This window comes from Bison bison, unplaced genomic scaffold (genome assembly GCF_000754665.1).
Source record: "Bison bison bison isolate TAMUID 2011002044 unplaced genomic scaffold, Bison_UMD1.0 scf7180017864352, whole genome shotgun sequence".
NCBI classification, from domain to species: domain Eukaryota; kingdom Metazoa; phylum Chordata; class Mammalia; order Artiodactyla; family Bovidae; genus Bison; species Bison bison.
The window spans coordinates 3,435,250-3,447,965 of NW_011494924.1; the positions used below are offsets into that span (position 1 = coordinate 3,435,250).

Below are 12,716 nucleotides of genomic sequence, written 5' to 3' on the forward strand. Positions count from 1 at the left end.
CATCAGCCCCGGTGGCCTAATGGATAAGGCATTGGCCTCCTAAGCCAGGGATTGTGGGTTCGAGTCCCATCTGGGGTGGCAAAGTTTTTGTTGCCTTTAAAATGAACTTTTCAATAAAAATTTTACCTTTTCCGCTTCTTAAACAATTATAGCGAAATATGCCAACTCGATTTTACTTTTTAAAGATGGGAAGTGTATGCGTGGTTTTTCTAGGTTTGGGGCTACATTTTGCGATAATCAATAGACTCCCATTTCCTTCTGAGCCGTAATCTCGTTAAGATTTTGGGAAAGCCGATAGACTGAATTTTGATATCCCCTTTAGAAATAAAACAAAATCTCAAAGTTTTCTATTTTTAAGTTGACACCCACTTGCGATATGCCCTCATTTTCTCCAGGTTCAGCGGTGCTCCGTCAGCGAATGGCGTCTGACATGACGCAGTCAGGAAACGAACAAGGACCTTCTTTCTCTCCGCCAGGCTTTTTCCAGGCCATTCAGTTACACTCGGCTTTCGTTTGCTTTTCTCTTAGGAAGCCGCTCGGCGTTCGATTAATGCTGCTCGGCAGAGAAGGGAAGTGAGACATCCCGCTGTCCTGCAATCGATAGGGGGAGCCTGCAGTCTGGTCCCAACCCTACCATTAAGCGGCTGGGCAGGAGGGTGAGGGAGCAGGAGGGTCGTAGGGCGCCATCCCGCACCCGACTCGGCGACTGGAAAATGGCGGCCTTAGGGTCACCGCTGCGCACTTGGCGAGGCCTTCTACGGGAGCTGCGCTACTTGAACGCGGCCACAGGCCGACCCTATCGCGACACCGCGGCCTATCGGTATCTCGTCAAAGCTTTCCGTGCACATCGGGTACGGAAGCCTGTGTCCGGGTGCTCAAGCGTCCCCTTTCCGGGGAGGGCGGGAGAGTCGCGTCTGGGCGGGACGGAGCGCGCCTGGCCTTAACCCGCAATTCTGAGGCCCAAGCTTCCTCCAGACAGACCCAGGCCCTAGGCCCTGGTCTAAGACCTAAGCCCAGGGACTAAGCAAGGACCGGCGGGAGAGCAAAGTCGTCCTGGGGTGGAGCCGTCCCTGGAGATTGCACTGGCTGTCTTTGGCCTGTGTGGGTGGGAAGGTTAGAGGAAAGTGAAATGGAAGAAACAGAGGGACAAGCAGAAAGATGAGTGTAGGGTTACTAGTCACAGCATCTATCCAACACACACCTTCACTAGGAGAGCTATTCTGAGAAGCAGTTGTAGATGGAGCGAGGGATATGGGAGCTACTTGAAGAGCGCGACTATGCCGCCACTTTTAGCTGGCTCAGTGATAAAGAAGCCGCCTGCTAATTGAAGAGACGCGGGTTCAACTCCTGGGTGGGGAAGAGCCCCTGGAGGAGGAAGTGGGGGCTCATTCTTACCGGGTCCCAAAGAGTGGGACAGGACTGAGCACGCACGTTGTAGAGCTGAACTAGACACCTCTAATGAGGTGGTACTGTTGAATGTGTGATGTATGACCAAGTAACAATTTTTCCATCTGTAGCAGATAAATATGAACATCCATCAATTCAGTTCAGTTCAGTCGCTCAGTCGTGTCCGACTCTATCCATCATCCTTGGACAATTCCTTTATGAATTCTGCACTCCAGCACTCTGTTTACCACGGATAGGCAAGATGGAATGAAAGATAGTTTCTTTTTTCAAATGGGGCAACTGAGACTCAGGGACAGTTGAACTATACAAGCCCAAGTAGATTTAGAGTTACTGATCTGACTTGGAAAGAATTTGCAACCTATCTCAGAAGTTGAATAATCAGCTTGGGCTTTAGCGAAGGAAACCTGGTGTCCTTTGAACAGTGTGGAAAGGGGAGAACCATTATCTTAAACTCTTGATTGTCTGAGCCATGGAAGTTAGAATGCAAAATGTTAAAACTAAAGTTCAACTAAGTTTTGAAAGGTCACAATAGTAGGGACTAACAGGAACTTGACTAAAAATGACGAGTAAGATCCACATGGGTCTTGTCTTTTAAGAAGCTTGCATTCCACCTGAGGAGCCATTTGACCAAGGACTTAGAATAAACAAATGCTAAAGGAGTAGAGACCCCGGAGTCCTGGTATATAGAAGAGGTAGGCTTTACAGGATGGAATTTATTAAAATTTATTACCCAGGAACTTTAAGAATATTAGAGTTAGCAAGTAAGTGAGGGTTAGTAAAAGTCCAAGAAGCTGCACAACTGAAAGTCAAGAGGAGAGAGGAACTGACAGTTGAGAGCAGCTGAAGGAGTACGTCAAGGCTGTATATGTCACCCTGCTTATTTAACTTATATGCAGAGTACATCATGAGAAACGCTGGGCTGGAAGAAGCACAAGCTGGAATCAAGATTGCTGGGAGAAATATCAATAACCTCAGATATGCAGATGACACCACCCTTACGGCAGAAAGTGAAGAGGAACTAAAAAGCCTCTTGATGAAGGTGAAAGAGGAGAGTGAAAAAGTTGGCTTAAAGCTCAACATTCAGAAAACAAAGATCATGGCATCGGGTCCCATCACTTCATGGGAAATAGATGGGGAAACAGTGGAAACGGTGTCAGACTTTATTTTTTGGGGCTCCAAAATCACTGCAAATGGTGACTGCAGCCATGAAATTAAAAGACACTTACTCCTTGGAAGGAAAGTCATGACCAACCTAGATAGCATACTCAAAAGCAGAGACATTACTTTGCCAACAAAGGTCCGTCTAGTCAAGGCTATGGTTTTTCCAGTAGTCATGTATGGATGTGAGAGTTGGACTGTGGCGAAAGCTGAGCACTGAAGAATTGATGCTTTTGAACTGTGGTGTTGGAGAAGACTCTTGAGAGCCCCTTGGACTGCAAGGAGATCCAACCAGTCCATTCTGAAGGAGATCAGCCCTGGGAGTTCTTTGGAGGGAATGATGCTGAAGCTGAAACTCCAGTACTTTGGCCACCTCATGCGAAGAGTTGACTCATTGGAAAAGACTGATGCTGGGAGGGATTGGGGGCAGGAGGAGAAGGGGAGAGGATGAGATGGCTGGATGGCATCACTGACTCAATGGATGTGAGTCTGAGTGAACTCTGGGAGTTGGTGATGGACAGGGAGGCCTGGTGTGCTGCGATTCATGGGGTCGCAAAGAGTCGGACACAACTGAGCGACTGAACTGAACTGAAGGCTTACGGTGTGGTGGATGAAGTGGAGGAAGATAGGTAGGCAGGAATTTAAACTTTATTTTAATTGTAACAGGAAGTCACTCTAAGATTCTTAATGTGACAAGATTATAGTTTATACCTTATGGAGGCAACATTATTTGCCCTTGAGAGAGCCTTGGAAATGGCTGTGAAATCCCTTGGGAATAAATGTGAAATTCATGCTAAATATTCTAGAAACAACTCTCTGGAATGCATGAGAGGAATTGGGTATGGTTTCTATTTCCTGCTGGCTCAGAGCTAACTCAGTAATCATCTTTGCCCATTGTCTCTCCTTTCTTTAGGCTGAAGGGATTCAATTAGGGAAAGATCTTCCCTTTCTCTATAGGGAAAATACAGCTTTCTTTTTCATTAGATCTCTTGATCTCTGGTGGTTCATTTACTACGTTATATTACTGACACTTCTTTCCTCATAATTCAGGCTTAGCTGAATCAAGATTGGTTATGTGCTGTCTTATACTAATGTAGAGTTCCTATTTAAAATTCTATCAAACTAGACTTAAGAGATGAATGTTACTCTTTGTTGATGCTTAACGTTAGTGTTGATCTCATAAATTTTTAATTATAAAAGTTAAATTGAAAAAAAAAGTTAAAATAGATGAATTGTTTTTGAGCAGCTTATATTTTCATATATATGATCTGCAGATCTTAAATCAGACATATTAATTTTCAGATTCCAAACCTAGATATTCCAGTAAAGAAAGGTCAAAGAAAAGCATATGTAGGCAGTGGTGCCCAGAGCTTAATCCACACTTGGTCAGGGCTCCTTAAGTCATTTGAGGCTGTGCACACATCTCCCTCTCACCTTTCCTACCCCTTTATCAAGCCTCAGAACATAAAACTTGTCAAGTAAAGTCTGTGTTTTAATGTACTTAATTATGAAAGTTAATTATGACCAGCTTCTGATGACCTTAGGTCATCAGAATATAGATTTTTTAAATGAAAATGTACATTGTGAGGGAGTATAATTAAGTAATATCAACATATGATTCTTATATAAAACCTTCATTTTGTTACTGGTGAAGACAAAACTATTTTTCAGACAAAATAAGTTTTTAATTTTTATTGAAAGTCATGTGCCATATTAACCAAAGTCAACAGTCACATAAAATAAAGCAGTCCTTCATTTTTTGAAGGGTAGAAAGTTCTGTATTTTATTCCTTAGGTGACATTAATGATTAGTGACCTGACTATAGTTCCCCGTCTCTGCATTAACCAACGATGGAAACTCTCTGGGCTTTAGATCCCTCATTCATTAAATGAGGATGTTGAAAGGAGGTAACTTTATTTTTCCAGTATTAAAATTTGAGGACACTCAATGAAGTGCTTCAGTGAAACTCGTAAAATTCTTCAGTTAACAGGTGCCCAAATGACAGATGTATTAAGTATACACAAACATATGTTTGTATTTCCTGTGTGCAGTTTACTTTTATTCTGGAGAATGCTTGTTTAATAATGCTCTCAATACAGTGCCCCTGTATCTGCAGCTGGGCTGTTAATAGACTATCTGACCTTGCTACTTCTCCAGGTCACCAGTGAGAAACTGTGCAGAGCCCAGCATGAGCTTCATTTCCAAGCTGCCACCTATCTCTGCCTGCTACGCAGCATTCGAGAACACGTGGCCCTTCATCAGGAATTTCATGGCAAGGGTGAGCGCTCAGTGGAGGAGTCTGCTGGCTTAGTGGGTCTCAAGTTGCCCCAGCAGCCTGGAGGGAAGGGCTGGGAGCCATGAAAATGGAGAAATTCCTTGGATGCTGTCTTCATGCAAGAGTTTACTAATTTTTGTCAATATGTATTTATCATTAAATTTTTTTTTTTAATTTAGGGGTTTTCTCTGAAATTTTGTTGACTGTTTCTCAGGGAGGTTTCATCTTTACTCTCTGAATTTACTGAAGTTCTTACACTGGGCTGATTGATGTTCTTGATTTACTTTGAAAACTCTTAGTTATTTTTCAATTTAGAAAGTAATACAGCCTATTATTAAGGAATTCAAATAGTATAGACATATAAAATAAAGCCCTCTCATCTTTTCCCTGTATCTCCCTCCCCTCTTCCAAACCCATTACCAATCCTACAATTGCTAACAGTTGGTGTGCATCCTTCTAGATGTTTCCTATGCACAAACAAATAATTATACAGATGTATCTTTTATTTAAAAATACACAAATACGACGTTAAGATCCTGGTAGGAAACAGATGGTACGTTCAAACGGGGTTATTGAGAGTTAACGACGGGATATATATGTATATGTATGTGTGTGTGTGTATATATAAAGATATGGTTTGAATTAAGGTGAACGAGACGGGCTACAACAGTGGAGACCTAGTGCCTCCCTAGGCCTGACCCTTAGGTAATGAGAACACAGCCACCACTCAAGTACAAGCTGCGGAAAGACCAAGGAGAGGGTGATGGATTGAGAACACTGACTTCTCTCCCCTCTGCCTTCTACCCTTCGTGTCAAATTGCTCTTCCTCTTGAATTCTTTATCAAGGTGAAGGACTCTACCATGCACTTGGCTGAAAAAGTCAAGAACTTGGGCTTCATTCTGTATTTCTCTTTCTTCTCACTCTCCACATCCAATCAATAAGTTTGGAGTGAAAAACAGTTCTGCAAGAACTGTTAGCATCACTATCTCTGTCCTAGTTGAAGCACTGGAAATCATTGGGCTGAACTATTAAAGTAGACTCCTAAATGTTTCCTTTGCCTCTAACATCCTGAATTCCTTAAATAAAAATTCTCTCTGAACTACCAATAATTCTTTACCTGTGCCCCCTTTGTGGTATATGTCAGTTTCTTCTGGTATAATCGTAGACATATAACCTCTTTTCCCCTGAACTACCAGCTCCTTTACAGTAAGGAAGACACCTCTTTCATTTTTGTATTCTGTAAAGCGTCTTCCACAGTGACTTACATAGACAGTTATTCAGTATTTTGAATGCACGGCTCAATTCTACTCACTAGGAGTACAACCTAAACACTCACTCATAAAGTACTTCAAAACATCTTTTTCTTCTAAGAGATTAACATTAAAATAACAGTATTGAGAGTCAAACCAAGCATCTATTCAACTGAACAGATCAAAAAAGTAAAAATGTTTAATATCCTATCTCCCCTGTTTTATTTCATATATGCGTGTGTGCTCTGTTGCCTCAGTCATGTCCGACTTTGTGACCCCATGGACTGTAGCCCGCCAGGCTCCTCTGTTCATGGGATTCTCCAGGCAAGAATACTGGAGTGGGTTGCCATTTCCTCCTCCAGGGGATCTTCCCTACCTAGGGATTAAATCTGCGTCTCTTCCATCTCCTTGCCCTGGTAGGTGGGTTCTTTATCACTAGTGCCACCTGGGTATATTATTATCTGAAGATGTTTTACTTTACTAAGATGAAGAAAGCAAAAGGATTAAGATAGACCAATCTTTTGATTGCTTTTGTTATATACCCAGCAGCTGTATATAATATTTTTTTTTTTTTGGTTACGTGGCTTGTGGGATCTCAGTTCCCCGACCAGGGATTGAACCCAACACACAGCAGTGAAAATGCCAAGTCTTAACCACTGAACTGCCAGGGAATTCCCATAGCATTTTTAAAGAATGAGATTTGAGGCAGAATTGCATAACAGGGTGGTTGTTTAGTCAGTAAGTCCTATCCAACTCCTTTTCAGCCCCATGGACTGTAACTTACCAAGCTTCTCTCCATGGGGTTTCCCAGGCAAGAATACTGAAGTGGGTAGCCATTTCCTTTTCCAGGGGATCTTCCCAACCCAGGAATCAACTTGTCTCTCTTGCTTGGCAGGTGGATTCTTTACCACTCAGCCCCAAGCCCTGAATAGCAGGATAAGAAATACTTACTATGGGTTTGAAATCATATAGTATGCATGCTCAGTCACTTCAATTGTGTCCTACTCCTTGCGACCCCATAGACTAGCCTGCCGGGCTTCTCTGTCCATGAGATTCTCCAGGCAAGAATACTGGAGTGGGTTGCCATGCCCTCCTCCAGGGGATCTTCCTGACCCAGGGGTTGAACCCACATCTTCGGCTCCTGCACTGCAGGCAGATTCTTCACTGCTGAACCACCAAAGAAGCCTGAAATACAGACGTAGGCTTTAATCCCACCTTTATAATTTACCACCTTTATAATGTGCGTGATCTTGGCTAGGTTAATTGACCTGGGCTTGTTCCCTCTTCTGTAGAATGAGAATGCCAACAAGGTAGTTATAACAAATGAGAATAATACTTGCATAAAACATTTGCACAGTACCTAAGTGCTTGACAAAGAAAATCTTGTTTTCATCTCAAACCACTGCACCCTTATTCTTTTATCACGAACCCTTCTCTAAGCCCTGGAGAAGGAAGTGGCAACCTGTTCCAGTATTCTTACCTGGGAAATCCCATGGACAGAGGAGCCTGGCAAGCTACAGTCCATGGGGTCAAAAGTCAGACAGGACTTAGCAACTAAACAACTTCTCTAAGCCCTATTGCTACCAGTCTTCTGAAATAAATTATTTCCCATGGTTTAAATGATTTGCTTAGGCCATTTCTGTCCATATATAACCAACCTGTACCTCTTATCAGTGGTCTTACTATCCAGAATTAACTGAACTCAACATTTGGAAGGAACCGATTGTGGAACATGAATTGTATTGGCGATAACCTTTCTATACTTGGAATGTCCCAAACTAGGGACTCCTGAGGTTTGGGCACTTGTTAGCTCACTATTCTAATTTCTGATGTGGTACGTGCTTTATCATATTCCTTCACTTTAGTGTCTCTTACCTGCTATGCTTTAACTGCTTCCTTTCACTGAATTTTATTAGTATTTAAATATGCTCCAGGCTCTTCCATCTAAAAGCAACTATAATTGACTCTTGAACAATTTGGAGGATTAGGGGCACTGACCCTCCACTCAGAACTCTAACTACAGTTGGCCCTCCATGGTTCTGCATCTGTGGATTCAGCCAACTACAGATCCGGTAGTACTTTAGTATTTCCCATTGAAAAAAGTCCAGGTATAAGTGGACCAGCACAGTTCAAACACCTGTCATTCAAGGCTCAGTTGTAGTCGGCTTTATTTCAAATATTTCTTCAGCTGCTATCTTCTAACTTGTTCCTCTTTGCAAACGAATGTATTCAATGAATTGAATGTATTCAGTGAATTGAATGAATTTTCATTTTCTACATTAAAATTTTTTATTATTTATTTTTGGCTGTGCTGAGTCTTTGTTGCTGCATGTGGGCTTTCTCTAGTTGTGGCAAATGGGAGCTGCTCTCTGGTTGTCTGCGTGCTTCTCACTGCAGTGGCTTCTCTTGGAGCAGAGCACAGGCCTTTAGTAGTTGTTGCGCTTGGGCTTGTTGTCTCACAGTATGTGGAATCTTCCTGGGCCAGGGATCAAACCTGTGTCCCCTGTATTGGCAGGCAGATTCTCAACAACTGGACCATCAGGGACGTCCTCACTTTCTATATTTTTTAAACTTGTAAAATAAGTTGTATTGAGGTATAATTTACATATAATAAATATGCAGGTCAACAAATAATGACAAATGAATGCACCTGTGGATTAACCACCCCAGTAAAGCCATATAATATTTTCACCACCCCTCAAAGTTCCCCTATGCCCCTTTGCAGACATCCCGCCTTCCCCATACCTGGTCCCAGGCAACCACTGACCTGCTTGTTGTCACAGTAGATTAATTTGGCCTGTTCAAGTATTTAATACAAATGCAGTCATAATATGTATGTACTGTTTTTAAGTTGGCTTCTTTGGCTCAGCAGACAGATTCTGAAGTTAATTATCTATGTTGTCTCATGACATTTTCTATTTTTCATGGCCATTCATCCTTAATCCGCTGCAGTCTGGTTTCTCCCCTACTAGAACTGCCTTGCAAGTTTACAAATGACCTTCATCCACTAAACCCAATGGATCATTCCTTATCTTGCTGAGCTCTAAGGAGCATTTGCCACTATTAACCATTCCTTCCTTTTTTCTCTTGGCTTTCGTGATACATTTTGTTTTCTTCTCACTCGAGCCATTTGTCTTCAGTGTCCTCTTCTGTATATCCCTTACGTGTTGGTATTTCTTGGGTGCAGACCTAGGTCCTTAACCTCATACTCTACGTGCTTTCCCTGGTTGATCACCTCCATTTCAATGCTTTAATTATCAAGAGGCTAACTCCAGTCTGTGCCCCCCATCCCAGTCAAGTTATAAAAACCTGTATGTCCAGTGGCCAGAAACCACTACTTAGATGACTCAAAGGCATCTCAAATTCAGTGCATGTAAAATGGAACTTCCTCATTCCCCCATAAATCTCTCTGGCATTCCCTAACATTTTTACTCAATCACTCAAGTCAGAAATCTGAGTTATTCTAGACTGCTTCCTTACCTTCACATCCTCAGTTAAATAATCACTAAATTAGATTCTACCCCCTAAGAATCTTGAACCTCTATTGCTACTACCCTATTGCAGACCTACCTTATGTCTTGCATCTTTTCTCTGAAACTTTGCCATTCCTAATTGGTCTAAATTCAAATTATGCTCTTCAATCAATTAATATTCCATAATGTACAGATCTGATCTTGTCTCTCCAGCTTTTAACCCTTCAAGCTAAACTTAACAAGGTCCTCTAGGATTTGGCCCTTGCTAAATCTCTTTAGCTTCATCTCTCCTCTCTTTACATCTGACAGTCTAGCCATACAGAAATTCATTCAGTTCTAGAAGCCATGGCTCTCTTTCAACATTCTGTTGTTCCATATGCATGGAAAGTTCTTTCTCCCAACTATCCCCCACTTCTCAGACTAATTCCTATTCACTCTTTAACTCTCAGGTTAAATTTTGCTTTCTCTCTTTTTCTCCTTCTTCCTTCAACAAGGTTTTTATTTTTTTGCACGTGCTGTGTGCCAACCAGGGGTTGAACCCTGGGCAACAGCATTGAAAGCGCCAAGTACTAACCACTGGACCGCTAAGGTATTCCCTCAACAAGCATTTTAAAATGCCTATTATGGGGCTGACTGTGGCTTCGATATCTTCTTTTCACTCTTTAAAACCTCTGTCTTTAATAGACCAATCAAGAAGCTCACTCAGTTTAGGCTTGGTTCTTGCTATTTCGGTCAGTTCACTTGCTCAGTAGTGTCCGACTCTTTGGGACCCCATGGACTGCAGCACACCAGGCCTCCCTGTCTATCACAAATTCCCAGAGTTTACTCACACTCATGTTCAATGAGTCAGTGATGCCATCCAACCATCTCATCCTCTGCCATCCCCTTCTCCTCCCACCTTCAATCTTTCCCAGCATCAAGGTCTTTTCAAATGAGTCAGTTCTTAGCATCAGGTGGCCAAAGTATTGGACTTTCAGCTTCAACATCAGTCCTTCCAAAGAACACCCAGGGCTGATCTCCTTTAGGAGGGACTGGTTGGATCTCCTTGAAGTCCAAGGGACTCTCAAGAGTCTTCTCTAACACCACAGTTCAAAAGTATCAATTCTTTGGCGCTCAGCTTTCTTTATAGTCCAACTCTCACATCCATACATGACTATTGGAAAAACCATAGCTTTGACTAGACGGACCTTTGTTGGTAAAGTAATGTCTCACTATTTCTCCTCTCCATAAACTTCAAATGTTTATGAATTTTGACTAGACTGTTTTTGTCTGGTTTTGAGTCAGTACTTTGGTTGTCCTTTGTATGGACAAATGTTCAGGACATAAATACAAACATAATAAGAACAAAAGGTTCACATATTAGGATTATGTGGGATGGAGAAAAAGCAGTGTAGTTTTGAACTAAAGGCAGACTAATCCAAGGCACTTTATGTTTGTAAGGTAAATTTTTAATCACTCAACTAAAAAGATATAATTTACATTGATTTTTGGGGGTGGGGGGGGGTCATGCTGCATACAGGATCTTAGCCCAACCAGTGCTTCCCTGAGGTGGAAGTACAAACTCAACCACTGGATCACAAGGGAATTACCCCAGAATTTGAATTTTTTAATTTGTATTTAAATTAACAGGAACATGTTTATAAAATTTGTTATTAGGTAGGTACTCATGATGAAAGAATCACTGCAATATTAAATTTTACTATATAGCCTTTATTTACTAGATTAATTTATAAATTACAATAAAATGAAGAGTTGTCTGCTCTGGATGGCTAGCAAAATGTATGCTATTTAGGTTGGTGCAAAAGTAATTGTGGTTTTGGATCATGAATTTTAAATCATTATAACTAGACTCAAACACATCTTTATTAACCAAAATAGGAACCATTACAATCAACATATTTTTGCCAACAAGAAATAAGTTTGTTTATTCCTGTGGCATAAAAATCCATGCTTCAGGATCCCATGAACTCCTGGAAAGCATTTTCTGCCTCCTGCTGGTTGTGGAAGCGTTTTCCCTGCAAAATTTGTTGAGATGCTTGAAGAAGTGGTAGTTGGTTGGCGAGAGGTCAGGTGAATATGGCAGATGAGGCAAAACTTCGTAGCCCAATTCGTAGTACTTTTGAAGCACTGGTTGTGTGATGTGCAGTTGGGCATTCTGGTGGAGAAGAACTGGGCCCTTTTTGTTGACCAATGCCAGCTGCAGGCGTTGCAGTTTCCCGTGCCTCTCATCAATGTGCTGAGCATACTTCTCGGGTGTAATGGTTTCCCAGAGATTCAAAAAGCTGTAGTGGATCAGACTGGCAGCAGACCAAACAGTGACCATGACCTTTTTTTGGTGCAAGCTTGGCTTTGGCAAGTGCTTTGGAGCTTCTTCTCAGTCCAACCACTGAGCTGGTTGTCATATAAAATCCACTTTTTGTCACATGTCACAATCTGATTAAGAAATGGTTCGTTGCTGTTGCACAGTATAAGAGAAGATGACACTTCAAAATGCCGGTTTTTAAAATTTTCGATCAGTTCATGAGGCACCCACTTATCGAGCTTTTCACCTTTCCAATTTGCTTCAAATGCCAAATGACCATAGAATGGTTGACGCTGAGTTCTTTCAGCAACTTCTTGTGTAGTTGTAAGAGGATCAGCTTTGATGATTGCTCTCAGTTGATCGTTATCAACTTCTGATGGCCAACCACTGCACTTCTCACCTTCAAGGCTCTCATCTCCCTTGCAAAACTTCTTAAACCACCACTGCACTGTATGTTCGTTAGCAGTTCCTGGGCCAAATGGGTTATTGATGTTTCAAGTTGTTGCTGCTGTTTTACAACCCATTTTGAACTCGAATTAAGAAAATTGCTCGAATTTACTTTTGGTCTAACATCATTTCCTAGTCTAAAATAAATATAAAATAAACAGCAAGTAATAAGTCATTACCAAAACAGCAAAGCAAGAAATGTGCATTAAAATAATGTATAATATAACCACATTTAAGAATGTATTCCAATATCAAACAGCAAATTTTAACAATGCAAAAACTGTAATTACTTTTGCACCAACCTTGTACCTATTCTAATTTTTAATTACCTAGTTGATGGCATGTATAGATTAAGAGTATATACTACTCTTGTAAGTTCCTGTTTCCTTATGACAACTTATTC

The 12,716-nt window shown here is 41.5% G+C and overlaps 1 protein-coding gene and 1 non-coding gene across 2 annotated transcripts; both read left to right on the forward strand.

Annotated features, from left to right (window-relative positions):
- Positions 1 to 5: 5 nt before the first annotated feature.
- On the forward strand, positions 6 to 78 carry TRNAR-CCU. Its single transcript has one exon. It is a non-coding gene; the product is annotated as a tRNA-Arg (tRNA).
- Positions 79 to 580: 502 nt separating this feature from the next.
- Positions 581 to 5,018, forward strand: LOC104999367 (chromosome unknown open reading frame, human C7orf55). Its single transcript, XM_010854935.1, has 2 exons — positions 581 to 851; positions 4,723 to 5,018. The coding sequence occupies exons 1-2, from the start codon at positions 714 to 716 to the stop codon at positions 4,924 to 4,926; spliced, it is 342 nt and encodes a 113-aa protein (XP_010853237.1). The 5' UTR covers positions 581 to 713; the 3' UTR covers positions 4,927 to 5,018.
- Positions 5,019 to 12,716: the final 7,698 nt, after the last annotated feature.

Excerpts from the sequence above, each read along its gene's own strand:
- LOC104999367 (XM_010854935.1), top strand. The coding sequence starts at position 714 with ATGGCGGCCTTAGGGTCACCGCTGCGCACTTGGCGAGGCCTTCTACGG. Across the intron at positions 852-4,722 it reads AAGCTTTCCGTGCACATCGG|GTCACCAGTGAGAAACTGTG; the intron begins GTACGGAAGCCT and ends CTACTTCTCCAG.